This window comes from Hyla sarda, chromosome 6 (assembly GCF_029499605.1).
Source record: "Hyla sarda isolate aHylSar1 chromosome 6, aHylSar1.hap1, whole genome shotgun sequence".
Lineage (NCBI taxonomy): Eukaryota > Metazoa > Chordata > Amphibia > Anura > Hylidae > Hyla > Hyla sarda.
Window position 1 is genome coordinate 175707813 of NC_079194.1, and position 25515 is coordinate 175733327.

General features: G+C 41.8%; 1 protein-coding gene and 1 non-coding gene across 4 annotated transcripts in view; both read right to left on the reverse strand.

Moving 5' to 3' along the window:
* The window catches only part of HSD17B2 (hydroxysteroid 17-beta dehydrogenase 2), a 63138-nt gene that overhangs the window by 21734 nt on the left and 15889 nt on the right, over positions 1-25515 (reverse strand). Inside the window, exons 1-3 of one of the 3 annotated variants that reach the window (XM_056525823.1) lie at positions 12276-12303; positions 1265-1329; positions 869-1081 (exon numbers count right to left, since the gene is read on the reverse strand). The exons of 1 other annotated variant lie outside the window; for it this stretch is intronic. In XM_056525823.1, the coding sequence (XP_056381798.1) occupies positions 869-1081; positions 1265-1329; positions 12276-12286 (289 nt within the window). In that variant the 5' untranslated portion in view covers positions 12287-12303. Of the gene's footprint in view, positions 1-868; positions 1082-1264; positions 1330-12275; positions 12304-25515 lie in introns of those variants that run through there. One more of the 3 variants, XM_056525822.1, reaches the window with a different exon arrangement.
* LOC130278188 (U2 spliceosomal RNA) lies at positions 10719-10909 on the reverse strand. The gene has a single exon (XR_008845849.1). It is a non-coding gene; the product is annotated as a U2 spliceosomal RNA (small nuclear RNA).

Below are 25515 nucleotides of genomic sequence, written 5' to 3' on the forward strand. Positions count from 1 at the left end.
ATATAAATGAGGGAGGTGTGTGTGCCTCAGCCAATCAGGAACAATCACACCGAAGCTGTCTCTGAGGGCTGAGGAGAAGGGAGTGTGATTTTACATTATGTGTGCTAAGAACTACTGGACTTTCTGCCTGGAGGAAAAGCTGAGAAAAACATGGCATGTGCTCAGCAAAGATTACACTTGTCCATTGCAAAGTTATATAACCTTAGCATGTGCAGCTATGTAAAGGTGATTTCATTTGGCTGGAGTTCTACTTTGAGGATAAGATTGCAGATCTTTCCAGACTGAAGATTACAAAGTTTATTAGATTTCACACAAAAACAACATGTAAATAACTTAAAGGGGTACTCCACTGCCCCAGTGTTCAGAGCATTTTGTTCCGAACACTGGGTGCGGGCTGCGAGGGTCGTGACGTCCCAACCACGCCCCTCATGACGTGACTCCATGTCCCTTCAATGCAATTCTATGGGAGGGGGGGCATGGCGGCTGCCACGCCCCCTCCCATAGTCTTGTATTGATGGGGCGTGGCCATGATGTCACGACCCTCGCAGCCCACACCCAGTGTTTGGAACAAAATGTTCAGAATGCTGGGGTAGTGGAGTATCCCTTCAACAAGATAAGTGTAGTAAATGTAGGTAGCACAAGTTTTTGTCACAGTTGCAATGCATCAGGAAGAAGTCGGTGCATTTAAAGCATTGTGCATGTATATCTACTATATAGATTTGTTGTCCTAAAGCCAAGCCTCTACATTTATCTTGTGATGTTTGTGTGGTGTACATGACAGTGTGTTATATATGGCCCATATTGCTTTTTATGTTCATTGTTATATCCCAAAAAGGAGGAAAGCATTATATGGATGGGTGTTATCTACCTGCATCTTGCACCTGACTTTTGATTTCATTGTAGGCAGTCTTTATCTGTTCTGGGTTTGTGACATCAAGTTGGATTATAGATAGTCTTGGAGAACAAACCCTTCTTAGTTCTTTAGCACCTTGGCCTTTCTTATCCAAAACTCCGGCATAGACAAGAGCACCTAGTTCATCCAAGTGCTTAGCTAGTGCATGCCCAAATCCCGAATCACACCCTAAATGAAGGAAAGAAAGCTGAAAAATTTAGCACAGCCCATCCAAAGCAAACACCTCTACAAATCAGCCAGGAATGGCATTTATTGATTAAAAGTTATGAAACTCTACAGAAGCTTTAACTGAGGAGAGACTTCCACACCAGTAACCCCATAGCCTAAGGCATGGTAAATAAGAGGAGACACCTTTTGACAGTCTTTTGCGGTTAAATTTCACAATCCAAAGAAGGGAAACATGTCTGCATGTCTGACTGCACAGGAAATAAATAAGAAACATAATACATAGTAAGAAACTAAATCTGTCTTATCAATCTGCATTTATAATGAGAAAATTCCAAGGTAAATAGGTTACATTTAAAGTGCCCTACATATCAGTACAATATGAAACAGCCATACTTAGCGACTAAAGTCAAACACCAACAAGGTCCTCAAAAGAAATCCCAACTATTCTTAAATGACATATTATTGGATATAGAAAATTACTAGTCTTTATATAGTCAAAACCCATAGTGCAGACAAAGGTAAACAGAACACAACTCCAGTAGCTTTTGCACAATGGTTAATTGCATACAGTGGTACCTTGTAAATGACAGCACAAAGAGACTTTACAGTTCCATACTATGGAGGAATATATACTGCCTTATGGTTCTTCTGCACAGCAGTGTATTATAGAGGTGTTCCCTACTAGTAATACTTATAGGGGAGAATATTTTGTTAATATGGCATCCATTGATGCATGGCACAATTATTTTCTCTATATGAATCCAAAATAAGATTGAATGTATACAGATGTAGAGTGTAACTCATAGTTTACTATGAAGTCATAATGGCAGAGTGTACAAGGCCTTACCTAAGAATGTGAACACATCCTACAAGAAGTTGTAGCAAATGTATTTATCTGATGTGAGTTTCATATTAACTTACTTTTTCTTACCTTGAAATATGCTATTCCATTCAATGTGCTCTCTTGACTGGCAGATTGGACAGGAATGCATTATCATATGGATCAAATCATAGTTGTAGGGTAAACTGTCTTATTTATTAGTCATGAATTTGACTTTTAGGGTGTGTTCACATCATGATTCGGCCTTCCGTTCCAAACATGTGTCAGCAACATCTCAAAATCAGCTGCCAACGTATATGTGTGAATGATGAGGCATGGTCCAAATAGACCTTAAAGAGGTTATTCAAGCATTAATTGGATCACAGAGCTCCAATCCCTGGTGTGCGGTGTGGCACTTTTGGGATTAGAGATGTGACATCATAGACCTGCTCAATCACAGCAAATTAAAATAACCCCCTTCTAAAATTCAAACATTCATTAATATTTATTATTATTATTATTGTTATTGATGTTGTTATTATTATTATTGAAAATGACTAAATATGAAATTCACATCACTGTGTCCCAATGTTTAAAAGCAAATGTAAATCATTGTCTACTAACAAAAACTCTTGGTGGTTTTAAACCAATATAGGTATACAAATACAAGATGATAGATCATATCAAACTCTATGGGGGACATTTACTAATCTAGTCTATTCTGGGTATGCTTATAGACCAGCGTATGTGGTAGTCTCCTGTCTATTGTGCTCCTAATTTATCAAAGGTCTCACAGCCCTTGATAAATTCTGTGCTCAGACTTCAGGGTCTACAGCTTAAACTGCATTTAGACCTGCTCCAACATGGTCTGACATTTCAGCGTATTTTGGGCAGATGCGACTTGTCGCACAAAAGTCTCACTTGATAAATTCAGCACCAATGCATTTTCCAATGCATTTCCGTCTAAAATAGACTTGCATGCTTCATGTTCTAAAAATCCTCTACAGCAAAAGTCGCAGAAAAGTCGCACATATTTAGACTGCGACTTTCTGTGCGACAAATTTAGACAGGAAAAACCAGTCTAAATCCTTTGATAAATCTCCCCCTGTATGTTTAACTGGTTTGCCAGTTCATGCAGAAAAAATATATATACAATACAATACAGCAAGTCGCTATATCTAAAGTATGTCCTTCAACCAGGGGAAAGTCAGATATGCCATTCTTTATTGGCAATAACTCATAAGTGTATAACCTACTGATATAATATCAATTCATGGCAACTGTCTCATACTGATTTTACAGAAGGATTACCATATATAGATAAGTGCACTTGTGCTACCTTTCCACCAATATGAAGCAACCATATCATGATCCTGTAAAACAAAGGCAGCACCAGATAAGTATACGCCAATCTACACAGTGTAAGACACAGGAAAATTCCTGACCCCCACGACAATACAAAAAACAATTATTTATTACCCTGTGAAACATTGTGACAGTCCTATATACTTATTTAGGGTTTCCTTTTTTCATGGAATTGTGATATATTGGCTTTATATTGGTGGATGGTAGCACAAGTGCACTATATGTGGTAATTAATCTGTGAACACAATATGAGATAGTTGCATTGAATTGGTATGAGATCAGAAAGTTATGCACTGCTAAGCTATTGCCAATAGAGCATGGCATATCTGACTTTCCCCTAATAGAATGATATGCATATAGAGCCTTGCTGTATTGTATTTTATATGCATTTTTTCTGCTGGACCCAGCATACCAGCTATATATAGGATACACAGTTATTTTTCATGCTCTTTGGCTTGATCTATCACCTTGAATTTGTATACCTATATTGGTTTGAAAACAATAAAAGTATTTGTTTGGAGAAAGTGATGTGAATTTGCTTTTAAACATTGTAGATTTTGTGTCTTGTATTTTTTGATAATAATGATTAATAAAGGTTTGAACTTTAGAAGGAGGTCAATTTCATTTGCTGTAATAGATTATTTTCCTGACCTACTGTTGAGATAGATTTCTATGCTGTGAGTAGATCATAGGTCTGCTCAACCAATCAGCGTAACACTGCTGAAGCCACTAATTGGCTGACCAAGGCTATGACAGTACGTCACCGAACCTGGAAGCATCGTGCACCAGAGATTGGAGCTTTGTGATACCAGGAGAGATGAAGGTAAGTATATAGGGTTTTTTTGATTCATCAGCCCCATGGCAGAATAATAAAAAAAAAAAAAAACATCTTATGCCCAAATAATAACTCTTGTAATGGCCTGAACATAGTCAACTAGTGACTACGTTTAGGTCATTTTCTGACCCTATACATGTTAGGGCTTGCTTCACTACTGGACTATGTTCAGGTTATTAAAGTCAATGAGGTCAATTCCTCTTCACGCACACATACATCGGCAGCCATTTTTGAGATTTTGCAGACATATATCTGGAATGAAGGGCTTAATCGTGATGTCAATATGGCCTTAAGGGGGGTTGTCTAGAACCCCTGTCCATAGGCTTTGTCTAGTATTGCAGTTTAATGGGAATAAGTCACAGAACCAGAAACAGACTATGGACACGAGTGGCGCTATTCTCACCTTTAATCACACATGTAAGGTTGGCAAGTTAATCATCACTGACTTCATAAGCTCCTGAGCCGGGTGCCTGCGTCAATACACTTCCTGCTATTCTCTAACATCAGCCTTGTTTATTTGTGTTAAGGTAAAACATTTGGATTTATATCCCCTGAAATCTCACCACTATTATTTAGTAAGAAACTGGAAGAGTAGACCTCAGGAAGGATAAGATATTTGGTTATATTAAGCAGCACAAGCTTAACTGCATTGCTTTGATTCTGTCCAGTTGATCAAGAAAAAACATTGTTATTACTTTGAAGCGCGGGATCTGACACAGTCTCAATAAGCAATATAAATAATTTCATTTCTCATAAGGAGGCAGAGGCCTTATTGCTTTTAATAGAAAACTTCTCATTCTCTGCAGGTTAATAATGTTAAGGATAAAAAAACTTTAAAAGGATTTTCTAAGATTAAAAACACACGGCTGCTTTCTACCGAGAACAGTTTGTACCGAAATGTGTCCATGGGTTGTGCGTGGTAACACATTTCAGCTCCTCTGAAGTAATTGAGACTGAGCTGCACTGCTACACACAATGGACAAGTGTGATATTGTTTTTGAAAGTAAATGACCATGTTTGTCTAATCCTGGGTATGGGCATATTCACACCGTAGGAAAATGTGCAGAATGTTCGCATAGAAAACACGGGCGGACATTCTGCAGATTTGAATGATCCGGCGGGCTCGGAAACGCGGCGTCTCATAGACGGCAATGCATTTCTGAGCAAAATCCTTAGAAGGAATAGACATGTCTATTCTTTCTGTGGACGCCAGAATTCTACTGAACTTAGTCACGGAAATTCCACCATGTGCACAATGCAGTAGAATTCCATTGAAGTAAATGGGACTCTGCTGCAGCAGAATGTCCGTGCAGAATATTCTGGCAGAATTCTGCACAGACATTCCACCGTGTGAACATACCCTTATTCCTTCAATTCCATATAAATAAAATTATCCAATGCTGTAGATATAGCTTTAGGGTGTTCCACACATACATAACCTGCTATGGATTATGTACATGTGAACGTACCCTTAGGCTAAGTTTCCACACAGGGTTTTTTCTGGCGTTTTTTTGGAAAACTGCCACTGCACTTTTTGAGCCAAAGTCAGAAGTGGATCCACCAGAAAGAAGAAGTAGAAGTCCCTCCTTTATATATCCCATTTCTTTTGAATCCTCTTCTGGCTTTGGCTTAAAAACTGCAGTCGAAAACAGGGGGGGGGGGTGCCTAAAACTTAACTTTTAATTACACCAGATAAAATTCACCTCATAAATAATAATCCAGAGCTCTAATGACCACAACCAAGCAATAATAATAACTTGCCCGTCATATTACCAGATAGAAATCATAGATTGTATGCACAATCATTTTAGCATCAATCATCACATGTAAATCCACTTCAAGCAAGTCCCAACGCGGATACCTGAGGTGACTGATCGATATTGCCACTATATGTCCCCATGGTATATTATATCAGATATATGGGTTCATAATCAACTATTGGATCCTACATAATAATAATCCCTACTGCACTTTATAGTGATTTATCAGCATTGGTGTTCTTGTGGTCACTCACTCTGTGCATTATAACAGGGTATTAGCCCGGTCTTTTAATATCTCATTTACTCTGCCATTATATACTTACCAGTCTATAATCATTACAAGATTTTGAATGCATAGCTTAAATCACTTTGTTATGCGCATGATTTTCGCATGCACATTTTTTCTGGCCGGGACCTTAGCACCACTTTCAGCTAACCATTACCCGCACCACTGCTACGTCACAGCGGGGTGGGGTATGCCGATATGGTGCATTGGAAACAGGATATGACGTCAGACGCCAGCACCACGCGGCAGAGCGCTCAGTAGCTGTCAGAAATACACAGCTTCCCGCCACTGCGGGTATGCGCTCCACCATGGAATCTACTGGTTCGGCGGCGTAATCGTGAGTAAGCCACCAAGCGGCATAGTGTGCAGTGATCTTTTTTCTAACAGGTACCTGGAACATGGAGAGTGATAGGGCATTTTCTTTTGCAGGTCTCTTTTGGATCTCCTAATGCCATGAGTGTGACAGACTGTGCATTTAAGGATGAGATCTTGAGACATACAGTGTTTATAGCCCCTCTCCCTCCTTTCATTATGATTTTATTGTAGGTATCGGGGATCACTGCTGCTACTGTATGAGGGTTACTGACAGTGGCCCTACATCTGACCACTTAATCTAATATGATATGATTGTTGCTGCAATTTACTGTGAATCTATGAGTTGCTATACATCTTAAAGCATTTATGAGCTGAAACGTAACAATTTCTATGCTGTATTATCAGAAACATTATCATAGTATCCATTCTATATATCCCCTGAGGATGCCAGTCAATATTGGCGGAAACGTGTGGGACTTGCTTAAAGTGGATTTACATGTGGTGATTGATGCTAAATAGTGTTGCTCGCGAATATTCGCAATGCGAAATTTATTCGCGAATATCGCATATTCGCGAATTCGCGAATATTCGCGAATATAGCACTATATATTCGTAATTACGAATATTCATTCATTTTTTTTTTTAACTTAATTTTTTTTTTCACCGTACACATCACAGTGATCATCCCTTTCTGCTTCCAGCTTGTGTGGTGTAAAGAAGGCTCTAATACTACTGTGTGAGACCGGTGTGCGAATTTTCGCATATGCGAAAATTAACATATGCTAATCTTCGCATATGCGAATTTACGTTTAGGTTAATTAGGGTATATGCTAATTTTCGCATGCACGTATTTTCGCATATGCGAAAAATTAATCGAGAATATTACGAATATGCGAATATTCGCGAATATATGACGAATATTCGTCCATATATTCGCGAATATTCGCGAATTCGAATATGGCCTATGCCGCTCAACACTAATGCTAAAATGATTGTGTATACAATCTATGATTTCTATCTGGTAATATGACGGCCAAGTTATTATTATTGTTTGGTTGTGGTCATTAGATTATTATTTATCTGGTGAATTTTATCTGGTGTCATTAAATGTTAAGTTTTAGGCACCTCCCCATTATCATTTCTTTGATATATGTTTTTGGTTTCTTGAGCTAGGAGATGGAGGATCCCTTGTAGATCCAAAATATCTAGCAAGATATTCGTTATCACTCAAAAACTGCAGTGGCAGTTTTCAAAAAAAAAAAAAAAAACACCAGAAAAAAACCTGTGTGGAAACCTAGCCTTAAGGCTCATCCCAATGTCAGTTGTTCACCATTTAAAGTTTAGCATTTTTTCACGTTCTTTATGAAAAAAATCTTGAATCACATGATAAAGGATCACATGCCTTGTAACTTAAAAAACACCAGAATATAAAACAAACCTAATTCCACCAAAATTTACTGTCCATTGATTTCAATTGGATTTTGCAACGGAATTTCCTCCTGTGGAAATTCTGCATAATATAAGTTCAATCTTATATTTTGTGGAATACCATTCAGTTAATAGGGTGGAATTCTGTGTTCTGAAAACACAGACATTCTGCCGCAATTCCATCCCGCAAGATTTGCTGAATGGAATCTGAGCAGAATTGCAGAAATTCCGCCATGTGAACATATCCTAACAGATATACAGGTTGTGGCCTTCAACAGCTATGGGAGCAGAGAACGAGTTTTAAGAGTGGAAAAAAAAAATTGTAACAGTTTTTGAGCAAAAGCCAGTAGTCAAATCACTTCTGGCTCCGTTTGAAAAAACAGCAAATGGCATTTAAAAAAAAACAAAAAATAAAAGCTCTGTTGTGAAAACCCCCCCTTACTGAGGTCATGAACAATCATTAGATAATTAACTACTATGGAAGTCAACAACACAAGTGCAAGGCCATAAAGGAATCAGATGGAAGTAGAACATGCAGAGTAGCAGTTTTTAAACATATTAGGGTGTATTCACACATTATCTGGAGCATATTTGATGTGCAGGATTTGAAGCTGCAGATTTGATGCTGTATTCTGTCATTTAGTTAACATTGAAATCTGCAGCAAAAAATCCTACGCATCAAATATGTGCAGCATACTGTACGTGTGAATAGACCATTAGTACACAGTGACTTTAGAGTTGTATTTACAGGGTGCGTTTTTCCACGACACCAAATGTAGCCCAATAAAAAAGAAAAGCACTACTTCCTAAGAGAAAAAAGATCTTACCCTTTGGGAGTAATAATGGTCAGATTGGTTGCTAGTCTGTTCTTTTTCTAGGGGGAAATTGCTCCTCATTTTATCTAAGGAGCTGATCATTAAGATACTATGACCTCTTCCAGGGATTTTTGGAATATAATAGTTATTGGCCATGAAACCCCAAGTGACTTGTTCAATCTTTACTTAGCAAATGGTTTGTAAATCTCTCCATAGCCTTCGTCTCTGGTGGTAAATAAAATAAGAATGATTTATGTAAAGATTAATGGACCCAGTGACCAGACAGCTTTAAAGACGTTCTCTATCAAATTAAACTATCGCTCAGGTCGCAAATGTCTAAGTTGTCCAGATGGGACTGTATGTTATTTATAGCCCTGCTATGTGTCTAACATATGGGATAAGACACATTCAGCCAAATAGCCTAATATATCCATAGAAGATTGGTTTTTATACAGGAGAGATCTCTTTCTAATTAAGAATCAATGCTCCCCCAATAAACAAAACAATAGATGCCATTACTTAAAGACAATCGGGAGGGTCACCCACATTAACCTAAATATATAGGTAGATACTGCAGGTGAACCTTTTTCTTACCTAGTGAAAATCGGTGCAGCCGATCAGGAGATATTCATGTGTTAATTCATTGTTCTTTGCAATGGAGGCGGGCTACTGCTGTAGGGGAACCTGGTCCGGCCAATGTCACCGCGCCCCTCATGCAGTGAGATTGAATTAGGGATGAATATTCATTACAGGGCAGTGACATCAGCCAGAGCGGGCAGGAGAAAGTGTTGATCCTACAGTAGTGGTCCGCCTCCATTGTGCAGAACAAGGAATTTACATATTAGCAACAAGACCAATAACTCTACACCGATTCTCACCAGGTACGAAGAGTTGGGAACAGGGCCATCTGCATTATCTACCTATATTTAGGTTATTGCTGGTGACTCTGTTGTCTGTTCTTTATTAAAGGGTGATACCTCATTAATAAAACTTATGGCAGCTTTCTTTCAGATACAGTGCCACATCTATGCATGGGTTGTGAATGGTATTGCAGTCACTAAAGTGACTGGGAAAAGCATACTACACACAACCGGTGAATATGCGTGGACTGTTTTTGGATAAACAACCATGTTATTCTAATGCTGGACAACCTCAGTTCAGTTACAGCTCTGCTAACAAGAACAACATTTAGCAACGTGTTAGCCTGTTAAAAAAAAAACTTTTATTACAAACAAAACAGCCATCTTGCAGCTATAACACGATTTCTTTTATTTGTTTTCAGCCATTAAAATGTATCAGTTCTGCTAAAAACCTGGGTAAACTGAGCTGCATTCACACCAGGTTTTTGCATTTCGGCTGCCGGCAGTTAGATAGTGACTCCGGTCGGCTCATTTTTAAACTGTATCGGTTTTACTGTCGGTCTTAAAACTGCGACAGACCACGGTTTTCAGTCCGGCAACAAACAGGATACGGTCCAAAAATGTGCCAACCAGAGTCAACATCTCACTTTGTCTGGCTTTTTCAAAGGAATAGGATGTGGCGCCGGTCCGGAGGGGATACAGTTTTTAAATTCCCCTGCAGAATCCGGTAGCTGTAGTGCAAAAACATGGAGTGAATACACCCTGAGACCAGTTCTTATGACTTTACTGCCTCACAACATTATTGATAAAGGAAATCTGTCATCCGTGTCACCTGCACTAACCTGTCGGTAGCGACAGATAGTGCAGGTGACACTGATGGCAACGGTACTCACCTTGTCCTGCTCCGTTGCGGGGATCTCTGATAATCTTGGCCGTTAGCTCCAGGTCTGGGTACCTGACTTTGGGAAATGGGTGGAGCTTAGTAACGTCACTCCCTGCTGGGTCCCGCTGCTAGAGAACAGCAGTGGTGACGTCACTTAGCTCCGCCCGTGCCCCAAAGGGGGGCCAGAGCTGAAGCTTATCGGCCAAAATTATCGGAGATCCCCACCACGGAACGGGAAAAGGTGAGTACAGTTTTTTTTTTTCAGTTTTTTTTTGGTGCACTGTACCCGAAGATACTGCCATATCGGGTCAATGCATAGGGCGACGGAAGCAAGCTTCGAAATCGGCCCCCGTTCTCAAAATTCCATTTAATATATGGTCCCCAGATAGGGGACGTATCAGATATTAAACTGATAAGAACAGATACTACACTTGATCTTAGCCAAAAGGCCGAGAAGCGATAAGGTGAGTACAGTTGTCATCAGTGTCACCTGCACTATCTGTCGGTACCGTCAGGTTAGCGCAGGTAACACTGGTGACAGATTTCCTTTAAGCAGTGTATTCTTAGCAACCAAATTGTCAGACAGCTGAGAAATCAAGCCTTCTTCCATCTTAGATTGCATTACTCATATTTTAACGTACACAAAGAAACTTAATACACTTTTAATTCAAGTATTTATTAGTCAAAACTATTTTGGGATTAGCTATAGGAAAACCAGAAGGTTTCCACCTAGCTGTCCTACACTCCTAAAAATATATCTGCCTACATATTCACTGGAATCAACTGACTGCTTGAATTTATATACCAATTATTATTTTTTAAATAACTCAAAGTGTTTAAAAAATTTCAGAAAAAAAATGTATAACAAGTAGATTTTGCAAAATTTTTATTTTTTTTTTGTAATAGTCAAGTTCACCCATGGCTGGTTATGGGCTTCTGACCTAGAAAGTTTTCCTTCTTTTCAAAAGTCTGGCTTCTTATGTTTTTTTATTTAAAGTTTTATATAAAAACTGTAAACGTCTTTTTAAATAATAGATCATTAAATGAGAGCGGCCGGGCGGCAGAGTAACTGTTATAGCAAAGGACTAACATATTTAAATAGCAAAGGACAATTTGATGTAATGGTTTAGCTGGTGGAACTTTCAAAAGTACATTAAAGAGAAATACAATTTCCTTTAGTTATGGCGTATGGGAACATTGGTTTTTATAGACTTTGCCTGGGATTTATGGACAATCTCTGTATTTGGGAGTCATTGACAGCCTGTGGCAAGGAGAATAAGGTTTGGCAGGATTGCTGAGGCATCTAAACACGGTCTGTAAAATATATTTTGTGCTGCACTCCCAACAGGATACCATCTCTCCCAATGCTGACTAGTGCAGCCATTTCTTTAACCCTTAAAGGGCACTAGTCTCAAAATAAAATCACAAGTAAACATGACAGTTTGATGCCGTTTTCTGCTAAAATATTCCCTTCATCAGCTTCTTAGACTATAATGTTTATGGGGAAGCTTCCTAAAAACCAGTACATGCACAATGGCTGGTTATGTACAACTATCACTTAGCTATGTTTGACGACCCAGGTTATGTATGTAGACATTTTTTTTTTTGTTTCTTTTCATCACTAAGGAGAATTGGCATTCATAAAAATTAAAATGCCTAAAACCCAACAATTACTGGGACAAAGCAAATAACTACGAGTCTTCTCCATCACATTCTCTCCTCATCTTCTTTTGGATGGTGAAAACACATCTATACTGAACATGTGGTCCCAAACCAAATTGGATTAGCATGGAAGGAAGTGGTGTAGAAAATAGAAAGCTTTGTTACCACATTTGCATATGTAGACATTGGTCACCTAGGGCAGCAAGTCGTGGTTGCTAGGCAACCTGAAGTCATATAACATACACTGCAAGGGAGATAATAAATATTAATATGGATTCATCAAAAATCTTTATCCATAAAAGTATCTACCAAGAAAGTGTCTTCTGTTCCTTTTCCTATCTCAATTCTAAAAAGGATAGGATGGTTTACGGTTTGGAGAAAACTGATCTGTGTTTTAGGCAATCTTTATTTCCATCTGTACACATTTTCTATAAGTATCAATAGTGACATTAAAAATCATGCATGACCATAAAGGAGCGACCATACATTCTGCTCCTACTTTGGTTGGTTCACGCTTCAAGCATAATACTGTTCATGTAATTCATCACATTATAACTTAATAGAGGAGTTTTGCCACCATGAACAGTATCAAGAATGAGACTCTCAAAGTTCCCATGTGAATGGAGTGGCAGTCGAGTATGTACACAGCATATTATACTATTACAGTATATACAGTATCTCTACTATACAGTAACTCACATAAGTGAGTACACCCCTCACATTTTTGTCAACATTTTATTATATCTTTTTATGTGACAACACTGAAGAAATGAAACTCTGCTACAATGTATAACAGTGTATAATGTTGTGTCCCCTCAAAATAACCCAACACACAGCCATTGAGTACACTCCTAAGTGGAAATGTCCAAACTGGGCCCAAGAAGCCATTTACTCACCATTGTCATATGATCTATTAGTGTTACAAAGTATCAGGTGTAAACAGGGAGCAGGTGTCCTAAATTTGGTGTTATTGCTCTCACACTCTCCAATACTGGTAACATGAAGTTCAACATGGCACCTTATGGCAAATAACTCTCTATATGGCTGAACACATTTCAGGACCCCTGTAGGTACTTTCTTCAGAAGCTTGGTATAGTCACTATACAAAGCTGCTGAAGAAAGGACCTAAAGGGGGTCCTGAAACGCGTCCAGCCATATAGTACAACAGTGACCACCACTATTTATATTATTTGAGATATAGCACAAGTCTGGAACATATTTGCCCAGCTTACCAGCATCACCCGACCTGCCAATCAACTTGTGACAGAGCGATCTACCTCAAACACGAGGACGTCACCAGGATCTGCTGCTGCACCCAGGAGAAGCGCTGCAGTCCAGCTAACCGGAGCCCACTGCCACTCATGCTGCGAATCTAGGAGATAGCCGAGTCTCCAGCAGCGCTCTCCCTGCCAGGAGAACCGAAACGCGGACTACGACTTATCATTTACCTACCTGCATAACTGTTATCCTATTTCGCAGTGCACAAAATAACATCGTACAGAGACTCTGTATTCATTCATACTCCCGGATCGGGGAGTCTCAGACTTGTTACTATACCTGGACATTACCGGCATACTGAACTAAGCTGCATATTAAAAGTGATCACTCAAATAGAACAAAAAGCACAATATACTGCGCAGTATCCTATCTAGATTGGACTTATTATAGTGTGTGGCCACATTTGATTTATTTTATTATTTTATAAGTATTAGTCCCCTTTTTTGCCATCTTATATTTTATTTATTTTATATTCTATATTGTTATTTTGTGTCTCTGCTGAATCAAAAGGGCCCTGAGTCACAGCACATAACGTTGTATATTTTTAACATTAATAAATTACATTTGGTTCAATATTCATGACCCTGAGCCCCAATTTCTTCTTTTAATTTGCCTATTGTTCGACACCGTGGGTATAAGTGCCATTTGGGTAGCTCGAGTCCACAGGTTGCTAGCCTAACAAGAGCCTCTTCAAAATATTATATAAGTACATAGATTATTGGATCCATGTCTTGTGGTCCGATGAGACCAAGATAAACTTGTGATGGTAACCAAGTGAGAAGTACAAAGGCAAGTGTGTCTTGCTTACAGTCAAGCATGATGGCAGGAGTGTCATCTTCTGGGGCTGCAAAAGTGTTGCTGGCACTGAGTTGTTACAGTTGAGGAAACCATGAATGTCAACATGTACTGTGACATGCTGAAGCAGAGCATGATCACCTTCCATCAGAGACTGGGCCGCAGGGCAGTATTCCAACATGATAATGACCCCAAACACACCTCCAAGAAGACCACTGCCTTTCTAAAGAAGCTGAGGGTAAAGGTGATAGACTGGGCAAGCATATCTCCAAACCTAATCCCTACTGGGAATCTGTGTGGCATCTTCAAACTTAAGGCTGTGTGTTGAGTTATTTTGAGGGGACACAACATTAAAGGGGTAGTCCAGAGATAAACAACTTTTCCCCTATTCACAGGAATTGTCTGATCACAGGGGGTCTGACCGCTGGGATCCACCATGATCTCCTGTCTAGCACCCTGGCTCTCATCTGTTGCATGTGCTTCATTTATTTCTATGGGAATGCCAGAGATGAGTACAGCACTCAGGTTTTTTCAGCGCTCCCACAGAAATGAATGAAGCACATGCTACAGGCGAGAACCAGGGCACTGGACAGGAACTTGCGGGGGGGGGGGGGGACAAGGCGGTCAAAATCAGACACTTTTCCCCTCTGGATAGGGAGTGGTTTTTCACCCGACTTCCCCTCTAAAAAGTGTCATAAAGGCTGTGCACTCACTTATTTACATTGTAGCAGTGTTATTTCTTCAGGGCTGTCACATGAAAAGATAGAATAAAATATTTACAAAAATGTGAGGAATGTACTTATTTATGTAAGATACTGTATATGTAGGAAGCAATTACCCAGATGCAAGACCAGAAAGCAAGTGGTTGATAGGCAACCTGAAATTTAACCGGAAAGTACCGTATCCATGAATTGGCTACTAAAGAAATAATTCTTTCAGCATTGGGAGCATTTATCTGGTTATTTTGATATCACTTCTGTGATTCCTGTCATGTCGTTCCAAATTGTTACTACATAACAGGGTGACCTCAAGACTGAGCTATTTAGGACAATACTTGGGAAGTGATATTCTTGTGGTCAGTCTAAAACCACTGTATAAGACAGACAGGAATGTTGTTTGCAAAATATTATAAAGAAAGAAAAATCCTCATAGTAGCAAACGGGTTAAATTTGTCTGGCATCCGTTATATGAGCCATGTTCAGTTAAGCGGTGTAATTTAATGCTGACACTCCAATAATCCCTTCCACTGTTAATCAAATAACTGGAGATCAGCACACGTGGAACCTCTAACTCGCAGACTGCTCCCCTGGCAACAGTTATTTATGAGGTGTAATGCAAATCATGGCTCTAGGTCCTGATTAATACAAATACCAAGATTACACTCAAATGCAGGAAAACTGCTGGGCTGTAAATCATGGATATGAAATGTATCGACGGATTTTGACTTATGAGCTTTGATAAAAAAGAACTATTTAAGGCATTCTAACAAAGATTAAAGTATTATTCTTGTCCGCCATATGTTTTTTTTTTTGGAGAAGCCCCATTGGCAATGCAAGTTTTACGTCAACCATAATTTTTAGTCAGCAGCCAATTTTAAGTGCCATTGGGATTCATTGTATAACAGATACAGCAATGTGTTATGAATGGACACCATGAGGTATTCAACTGTGTGAAGTAAGCCTTATATTTTGCTTACACATCAACCTGGAAAATGGGGCATTACCAATAAAAGTCTTCAACCTCAATCACCCACTGTATTGGTCAATACACTGACCAAACCGGATTAACTATAGGTTGCTATGTTGATGTAAGAAAGAGAGATTCTTCTAGGTTACGGGGGGATCATATTTTATATGTTGCTAAGGCTGCAAGGAACATAACAGACTTGCTCCCCCGTCGCTGCCGATTTCCCCAGCCCCCGCTCTCCACTACTGCCTCTTCTTTTCTAGTTCCACTGCCATTCCATGCAGACAAAAATGACTTTGCAGTGGCTGATCTTCTTGCTGTCAATTCTCCTCAGCTGCTGAGCGGGTATTTCCCTGGACGCATGAAATGTCAGCAAACTAGTAAAGAAGAATTGTCTATCTTCATAAATATACTTAAAAAGATAAGTAAATTATTCTAATTAATGACAGATGTTTTTCTAGAAATATGGAATTTCACCATGTTTAGGAATGTGTAACAAGTGTACTGCCAGTCCATTTACTGTCTATGTAAGCGCCAAAGATCGCAGCACTTGGCGATCTCTGGCAGTCCAATGGGCAATAAATGAAGCAGCGTTGCGCACACATTACTGTAGATCCATTCAAAGCAGAAATTCAGGACCCATTTTCATGGTCATGGGGATCCCAGTGGTCAGACCTCCTGGGGTCATACACTTATGCCCTATTCTGTGGATAAAATTTCACATGCCAGTTTAAGTTAATTCCCTGCCAGCATACGACATGCTTATTTATGTGAAGGCGCATGCCTCTACTAAATCCCTGTGCATCTGACGCTGCCTGTACGCCCACACTCACATCTAAGCCAGTTCTGAGTGGCAAAGATTTTAGCTACTGTTTATGCTCGCTAGCAGGCACAAACCATAGGAGATTTGGCACACAGGGGACTACTTCCCCTTAAATTAAACCATGCCCCTCTACGGCAAGCCGAGAATGCCAAAAAGTGGCAATATTTTTCTGCATAGTAGGTGCCTGTGCAGAAATGATGTGACTTTTTGCCAGTTTTGCGCAGCTCAAGTGTTGTTCATAAGACAACCCATTTAAACCGCAAGATCCATTCACTTGTTGCAGCAATGTTTTTACCCATTTTGCTAAGTCCTACAGCTTGGCAAGATCTATAAGCTTTTTTCTTTTTATCTATTGACTATTTTTTTTTTATTTTTTTTTTTATAATGTCTGTATTTGTATAAGAAATGTGAACTACAAGTTGATGCCATCAGATTTTTGCTCCACAGATTGATTCTATAGTTTTTTCTTTAGTTGAATGGGAAAACACATCTGAACTAAGGTTGATTTATTCAGATGTTCTTCAATTGAAACATCTGAACTAAGTCCTAGTGCTATCAACACTTCGAACATGTCTGGACAGCATTTCTGCACGGAATTCTGCAGTAAATTACACAGAAATTAACTGCCTATTCACTTCAATGGAATTCCTGCAGCGGAAATTCTGAAGCAGAAATTCAACTGTGTGAATGGGACAGCATCATTTGTTTATGGCTGGGCTCTGAAAACACACTAACTGGACTGATCCTCACAGATCATCCTCTTGCCCTGACCTGGCAAGTCTGCATCTGCTTTAAAGGGGTACTCCGGCGTTCAGACATCTTATCCCCTATCCAAAGATGCCTGATCGTGGGGGCACCCCGTTTAAAATCAGTCCCCGGAGCGTGTTCGCTCCGGGTCTGATTACTGTCGATCATGGGGCCAAAGCGTGGTGACGTCAAGGCTCCGCCCCGTGTGACATCACGCTCCGCCCCCTCAATGCAAGCCTATGGCGTGGAAAGCTTTTTTTTTTTTTTTAAATCAACTGGTGCCAGAAAGTTAAATAGATTTGTAAATTACTTCTATTAAAAAATCTTAATCCTTCCAATACTTATTAGCTGCTGAATACTACAGAGGAAATTGTTTTCTTTTTGGAACACAGAGCTCTCTGCTGACATCACGAGCATGGTGCTCTCTGCTGACATCTCTGTCCATTTTAAGAACTGTCCAGAATAGAAGAAAATCCCCATAGCAAACATATGCTGCTGTGGACAGTTTCTAAAATGGACAGAGATGTCAGCAGAGAGCACTGTGCTCGTGATGTCAGCAGAGAGCACTGTGTTCCAAAAAGAAACACATTTCCTCTGTAGTATTCAACAGCTAATAAGTACTGGAAGGATTAAGATTTTTAATAGAAGTGATTTACAAATCTGTTTAACTTTCTGGCACCAGTTGATTTAAAAAAAAAAAAAAAGCTTTCCACGCCCCCTCCCATAGGCTTGCATTGAGGGGGCGGAGCGTGATGTCACACGGGGCGGAGCCTTGACGTCACCACGCTTTGGCCCCATGATCGACAGTAATCAGACCCGGAGCGAACACGCTCCGGGGACTGATTTTAAACGGGGTGCCCCCGCGATCAGTCCCGAACCCCCGCGGCGGTCCCGAACAGCCCGACTGAGTAGCCGGGATACTTTCCCTTTCGCTTCAGATGCGGCGGTCAGCTTTGATCGCTGCGTCTGAAGGGTTAATACAGGGCATCACTGTGATCGGTGATGTCCTGTATTAGCTGCGGGTCCCGGCCGTTGATGGCCGCCGGGGCCGACCCGATATGACGCGGGGACACCACGTGACCCCGCGGCATATCACAGGAGCCGGCGGAGGACATAAATATACATCCATCGTCGTTAAGGAGTTAAGTACTAGTTGTGCATTCTTCTCCTGATAACATTGAAGTTGTTGTTGGAACCAAAAAAACTTCAGTTTAAATTTTATGAGGCACTGATACACTACTATTATAAGAACACTTCAGATATATTTTTTAGAGGAGATGACAAGACCAAAAGCCAAACAAAAAACAATGGAGTTTTTCTTCACGGCAGGGAAACCAATGAAAAGAAAACAAACAAGCGGGGAACACACGGAGGAGGAAACAAAAGAGAGAAAATACCAGTAGCCACCCGACTAAGGGGGAGATTTATCAAAACCCGTGCAGAGGAAGAGTGATGCAGTTGCCCATAGCAACCAATCAGATCGCTTCTTTCATTTTCCACAGGCCTCTAAAGAGGCCTGTGGAAAATGAAAGAAGCTATCTGATTGGTTGCTATGGGCAACTGTACCACTCTTCCTCTGCACAGGTTTTGATAAATCTCCCTCTAAATGATTCCAATTCTTCAAGAATGAAGATTTTTAATCTATCCAACCATGAGCTAACAGCCTATGAGATTCATTCATTGAATAAAGGGTTATCCTTCTGTCCAACACATAAACCAGATGATTTATTTTTATTTTTAGACCTGCATCACTACACTAGGAAGCTTACACTACACAGACATTTTTTGATACAAGACCATCTCAAACAAACCATGGATAATATCCCAGAGGAACCAACCCGAGATATTCCAAATAACTACCAGGTATACACCCAGAAATTAAAAACAAACCAATATTTTATCCAATACACAATCAGGGTCATTTGATTAAATCTTTTCATGAATTAGTAGCCAATGACCTAAAGAAATTACCCACCAATCTCTGCGGATCAAAAGAAGGGAAGCTTTCCAAAAAAGATTAACAAGCACTGAAAGCATTGAAAAACAACCCCGATATTGTCATCAGGTCGGCCGACAAAGGGGGCAGCATTGTCATCCAGAACTACAGGGAGTACCATCAAGAGGCCCTGAACATTTTGGAAGATCCCAATTATTATAGGAAACTAAATGAAGATCAATACCCAGGTTTAGAAAAGAAAATCATCACTGTTATGGAAGAAGCTTTCAACAATTCTATAATCACCAAGGAAGAGAAGAGATTTCTAGTCATCAATAACCCATCGCAACCATATTATTATCACCTCCCTAAGGTGAATAAAAATCCCATCAACCCTCCGGGTCGCCCAATAATATCGGCATTACCGTATTTTTCGCCCTATAGGACGCACCGGCATATAAGACGCACCCAATTTTAAAGGTGCAAAATCTAGAAAAAAAAGATTCTGCACTCAACAGTGATCTTCAACCTGCAGACCTCCAGATGTTGCAAAATTACAACTCCCAGCATGCCCGGACAGCCGTTGGCTGTCTGGGCATGCTGGGAGTTGTAGTTTTGCAACATCTGGAGGTCCGCAGGTTGAAGACCACTGGATAGGAGGTAGTACGCACGTGTCCCCGCCGCACCGGACCCATCACCGCTGCCCTGGATGTCGCTCCATCGCTGTCGCCGCGCCCACGGGGTGTCCCCGACGCTCCGGACGTCTTCTTCCCTGGGATCCACGCTCTTCGTCGCCATCATCACGTCGCCGTCATCACGTTGCTACGCACGCCGCTCCTATTGGATGATGGGACGGCGTGCGCGACGACGTGATGACGTCGAAGGAGAGTGCCGCCATGCAGGGGATCCCGGCGGTCCCGAACAGCCCGACTTTTGCTTCAGATGCGGCGGTCAGCTTTGATCGCTGTTTCTGAAGGGTTAAAACAGGGCATCACCGCGATCGGTGATATCCTGTATTAGCCGCGGGTCCCGGCCGTTGATGGCCGCAGGGACCGACCTGATAGGTGTGTATTCGCCGTATAAGACGCACCAACTTTCCCCCCCACTTTTTCTTTGGGGAAGAAAAAGTGCGTCTTATACGGCGAAAAATACGGTAATAGCCATACATCTAATATGTCCCAGTACCTGGATCTTATTTTACAAGACCATGTGCAAATGTTATAGAGTTTTCTCAAAAATTCTGATGACCTCATCCTGAGGTTGCAGGATGTGGAATGGAAAACAGAATGCATCTTTATCACCATGGACGTGACTTCCTTGTATAGCAACATCCAGCATCACATTGGTCTAGCATGCATCAATGATGTTCTAAGTGGGGACTCCTCTATACCAATCACACAGAAACTATTTCTTTTGGAGTGTTTGGAAATAATTCTTACCAACAATTTCTTCAATTATGACAAGACATGTGGTACCACGATGCAAACCTCGTGAGGGGTAGATTTGAAGAACTATTTATAATGTCACAAGAACTATATAAGAAACATGTTATCATATACAAAAGGTATATTGATGACCTTTTCTTCAATTGGAAAGGACCAAAGACTATATCCTCCGGTTTGTGGAAACCATCAATAATAATTAATGGGGGATCATACTCACTTCACAGCAATCTGCCAAAAAAATAGAATACCTGGACCTGGAAATTTCACATGATTCTTCTAAAATACATACTGCTACATTTTTTAAAAAAAAGTGGATGTGAATATCTATCTTTCATTCAATAGTGCACACCTAAAAAATGGAAAAGCAATATTCCCTTTAGTCAGTTTAAAAGAATTAAGAAAAATTGCTCACAAAAAGATAAATTTCACCATCAAGCAGAATCACTAGCAAAACACTTTGAAGCAAAAGGCTACCTGGAACAACTTATAATGGAAGCATTCAATAAAACCAATCAACTTTCGCAAGATGAATGCCCAAAAGATGAAACATTATAATGCAACCACCGTGCCTTTACAATAACATTTTATCACCACTTATAATCACGCTCACAGTCACATCAAATCAATATTATGGAAACATTTTGCAGGCAGACCCGATCCTTATGGATATATTACCACCCGGCCCAAATGTGACCTTTAGAAGAGCCCCAACCCTGAAGTCTATTCTAGCGCCAAGTAAACTAAAACAGCACAAAAAACGAAAGAAAATGGATGATTCAGGAAAAGAAAATGGCATACACAAGTGTCACAAAAAACGGTGCCTATGCTGCAGCACTATAAAAGCAGGTCTCAAAACCCATACCAGCAATACCTCAGGAGAAGTGTTGACTATAAAATACCCATTAAACTGCTGTTCCAGTTTTGTGATATATGTGGTGGAATGTTGCTGCGGGCAACAATATGTGGGTCGGACAACCCAAGAATTACATTGCAGGCTGAACAACCATAGGGCAAACATCAAAAAGGGATATCTTCTACATAGTGTCTCCCGCCACTGCCGGTAGAAACATGCATCAATCCAAGATCCGATACAGATTTACCCGATAGACCACATAGATGAGACTACTCACAACAGATTTGAGGAACCTGTTAATAACCACAGTCATCTGATAATCACAATGACCACAATTATCACATCCCCACCCCCCGTTACACAGCACTTATATATTCCAAAACATAATTAACATATGTTATAGCAAAAATCCTCTTTCACTCATCCAGTCCAGCTGTATACATATCATGACCTAGCAGTACTTAATCCTCTCATCATGCACTACATCAGCTGATTAATTTATAATAAAGACAACTAAACAATTTACAGACCCCTGGAGGGTGCTGCACATGTATATATTTGCTTGTATGTACACAGTTCAGTTTTAGCATGAGATATATATTTCTTGCATATACCGTATTTATCGGGGTATACCACGCACCGGCCTATAACACGCACCCTAATTTTACCAAGGATATTTGGGTAAAAAAAGTTTTTTACCCAAATATCCATGGTAAAATGAGGGTGCGTGTGTGCGCGTGTATACCCCGATACACCCCCAGGAAAGGCAGGGGGAGAGAGGCCGTCGCTGCCCGCTTCTCTCCCCCTGCCTTTCCTGTGGTCTATAGCGCTGCTGCCAGCCCTTCTCTCCCCCTAGCTATCGGCGCCGCTGCCCGTTCTGTCCGCCTGACTATCGGTGCCGGCGCCCCTTTGCCGGCGCCGATAGCCAGGGGGAGAGAAGGGGCAGCGGCACCGATTGCCGGCGCCGCTGCCCCGTTGCCTCCCCCCATCCCCGGTGGCATAATTACCTGGTTCGGGTCCGCGCTGCTGCAGGCCTCCGGCGTGCGTCCCCGGCGTCGTTGCCATGCGCTGCACGGCGCGGCGCATGACGTCAGTGCGCCGCGCCGTGCATAGCAACGACGCAGGGGACGCACGCCGGAGGCCTGCAGCATCGCAAATCCGACCCAAGTAATTATGCCACCGGGGATGGGGGAGGCAACGGGGCAGCGGCGCCTGCAATGGGTGCCGCTGCCCCTTCTCTCCCCCTGGCTGTCGGCGCTGCTTCTCTCCCCCTGGCTATCGGTGCCGGCAATGGGGCGCCGGTACCGATAGTCAGGGGGACAGAATGGGCAGCGGTGCCGATAGCCAGGGGGAGAGAAGGGCCGGCAGCAGGGCTCTAGACCCCAGGGAAGGCAGGGGGAGAGAAGCGGGCAGCGACGGCCTCTCTCCCCCTGCCTTTCCTGGGGGTGTATCGGCGTATAACACGCACATAGACTTTAGGCTAAAAATGTTATCCTTAAAAGTGCGTGTTATACGCCGATAAATACGGTACATATTTTCAGTGTGAGATATATAAGTCCATCCTTATGTATTTTGGGTTGATAAATTTGCATTTACCATTATATATATTTATTTTGCTGCCAACATTCTCCATACTATGGCAGATGCTTTTTCCAGCTTTTATCATGCCAATTCTTATCACCACTATATATATATATATATATATATATATATATATATATATATATATATATATACAGTATATATATATATACACACACACACACACACATTTCTATATAGCTTTTATCATGCCATATACCTTTCCAACACATTTATATATTGTGAGAAGGTGAAAGGGATAATAGTGGATGGTCGATATGTGTGACCAAGGCTCCTAGCCTTGGTGAAGTAAGAGCCGGTATTTATTCAGTGTCTGTGCTGCGATGCAGATTGACACTGTGGCAGTAGTATGGATGGAAGGCCAATCCGGGATGGCTCTTACTGGGAATGGTCAAGTGTAGGGTGGGGGCCATTCCCCACAATCCAGACCATCTTTTGTTGGCCTTAAAGCTAGACTGCCTCACCAGCTGAGGGGGATTTGCTAGTTGCAGCTCACACTGCCAGAGAAAGCTGAGTGTGGAGTTCTTCCTTGAGAGTTTGGAATCTGGTCAGCAGACTGCCTGGAGGCTTGGAAAATACTTATTTGATGCCGCATGGCATGGACTTTTGTTACGTTTTCCTTTTATCTGCATTTAAAGACTGTTTGCTGTTTGCTAAGTGTGATTAAAACACTGATCTTTGAGTTGAAAAGTCCTGTTTCTGTGCTTCTATACTGCAACCGCACCTGTCTGCAAGAGCGAGTCATCACATTCCGTGAAGGATGCGGGCAACGCAGTAAGGTCAGTAATTGAGTTGCAGCACGCTGTTAACCCATTGGAGTTGTTGCTAGGGGCAACGATCCTGCCGACAAGTGATTGACAGTACAGCGGGAGTATTTTCTCCGGAGAGTCAAAGCAAGGCAGTGTTCCATTGACTGCAGTGTTGACAAAATGGAGGCTGTTAGAAAAGCGCTCATGGCGGCCAACTTGCCAAAGGGGGAGACTAACAGGCTCCAGCAGGAGTCAACCAAGCAACAACAGGAGTTCAACAAGCATCAGCAGGAGACTAACCAGCTACTGTTGCAGCACATAATGGCACTAAAAGCCGCAGTGTCGACCCAGACCACCCCTGACGCCAGGAAAGCGGTTCGGATGGCGATGACCAAGATGACCCCCTCAGATGATGTCGAGACTTACCTGGCGGTCTTTGAAAAAATGGCCGTAAGGGAGAAGTGGGCCCAGAGACCAGTGGGCTGAGTTCATCACTCCGTTCCTGTCTGGATCCAAGCAGGCATACTTTGACTTGTCCGACGACCAGGCTGTCGACTGTGACGTTGTCAAGGGTGAGATCCTGGCCAGACTGGGAGTAAATGTGTGGGTTCGGGCCCAGCAGGTATGCCAGTGCAAGTATAAGCAGGCTGAGCCTGCTAGGCTGCAATACTATGACCTATTGCAACGCCTGCAAAAATGGCTGCAGCCGGAGGTCTTGAGTCCCACTGCCATGCTGGACCATTCTGGAGGGCCCTGCCTTACACCCTCCAGAGCTGGATCAGCCAGGCATCCCCTAGCATTGCACTAGGAATGGTAGACCTGGTGGGACGATACAAGGCCACCAGGAAACTCCAGGAGAGGGCTGTTAAACCCAGAAGGTCCCCACCCCTTGCCCAGGGGGTTGGTAAGCCCTAAAGTTTCCCAGGAGGTGTTCCATAAAGACCCTGCCCCGCTGCTGTGTTGGGGTGTCAGGAGCCGGGACATGTCGGGGCCAATTGTCCCCACCAGGGAGAATCCATGGACATTAACTTTGCCCACCGCCCCTTCGTGTATGTCCAAAGACTGTGTGCCACAGGTATCCCCGAAATAATGGACTATGGTCACCTCTGTTGGGTGAAGGTGGGAGATACGGTGGTGGTAGCACTGTTGGACTCCGGCAGCATGGTTACTTTGGTAAAGTCTGACCTGGTGCTGCCCACTGAGTACACGGACAGGAAAGCTGGGCTCCTGTGTATTCATGGGGACTTAAAGGACTATCCCACTACCCTAGTGACTTTGTCCATAGTGGCCGGCAAGTGGACTCATGAGGTGGCCATTGCCACAAAGCTACCATATGAACTGTTAACTGGGAGAGACTTTCATGGGGTTCGTGTCTTTGTGGCCCCAGACAAGAATTCCCCAGACGCGAGAGGCAGGGGTATCCCCAATAGACTGGCCCTATTCAGGGGTGATCCCGGAACCCAGCAGTTGGGGTGACCACCTCTACGGTGG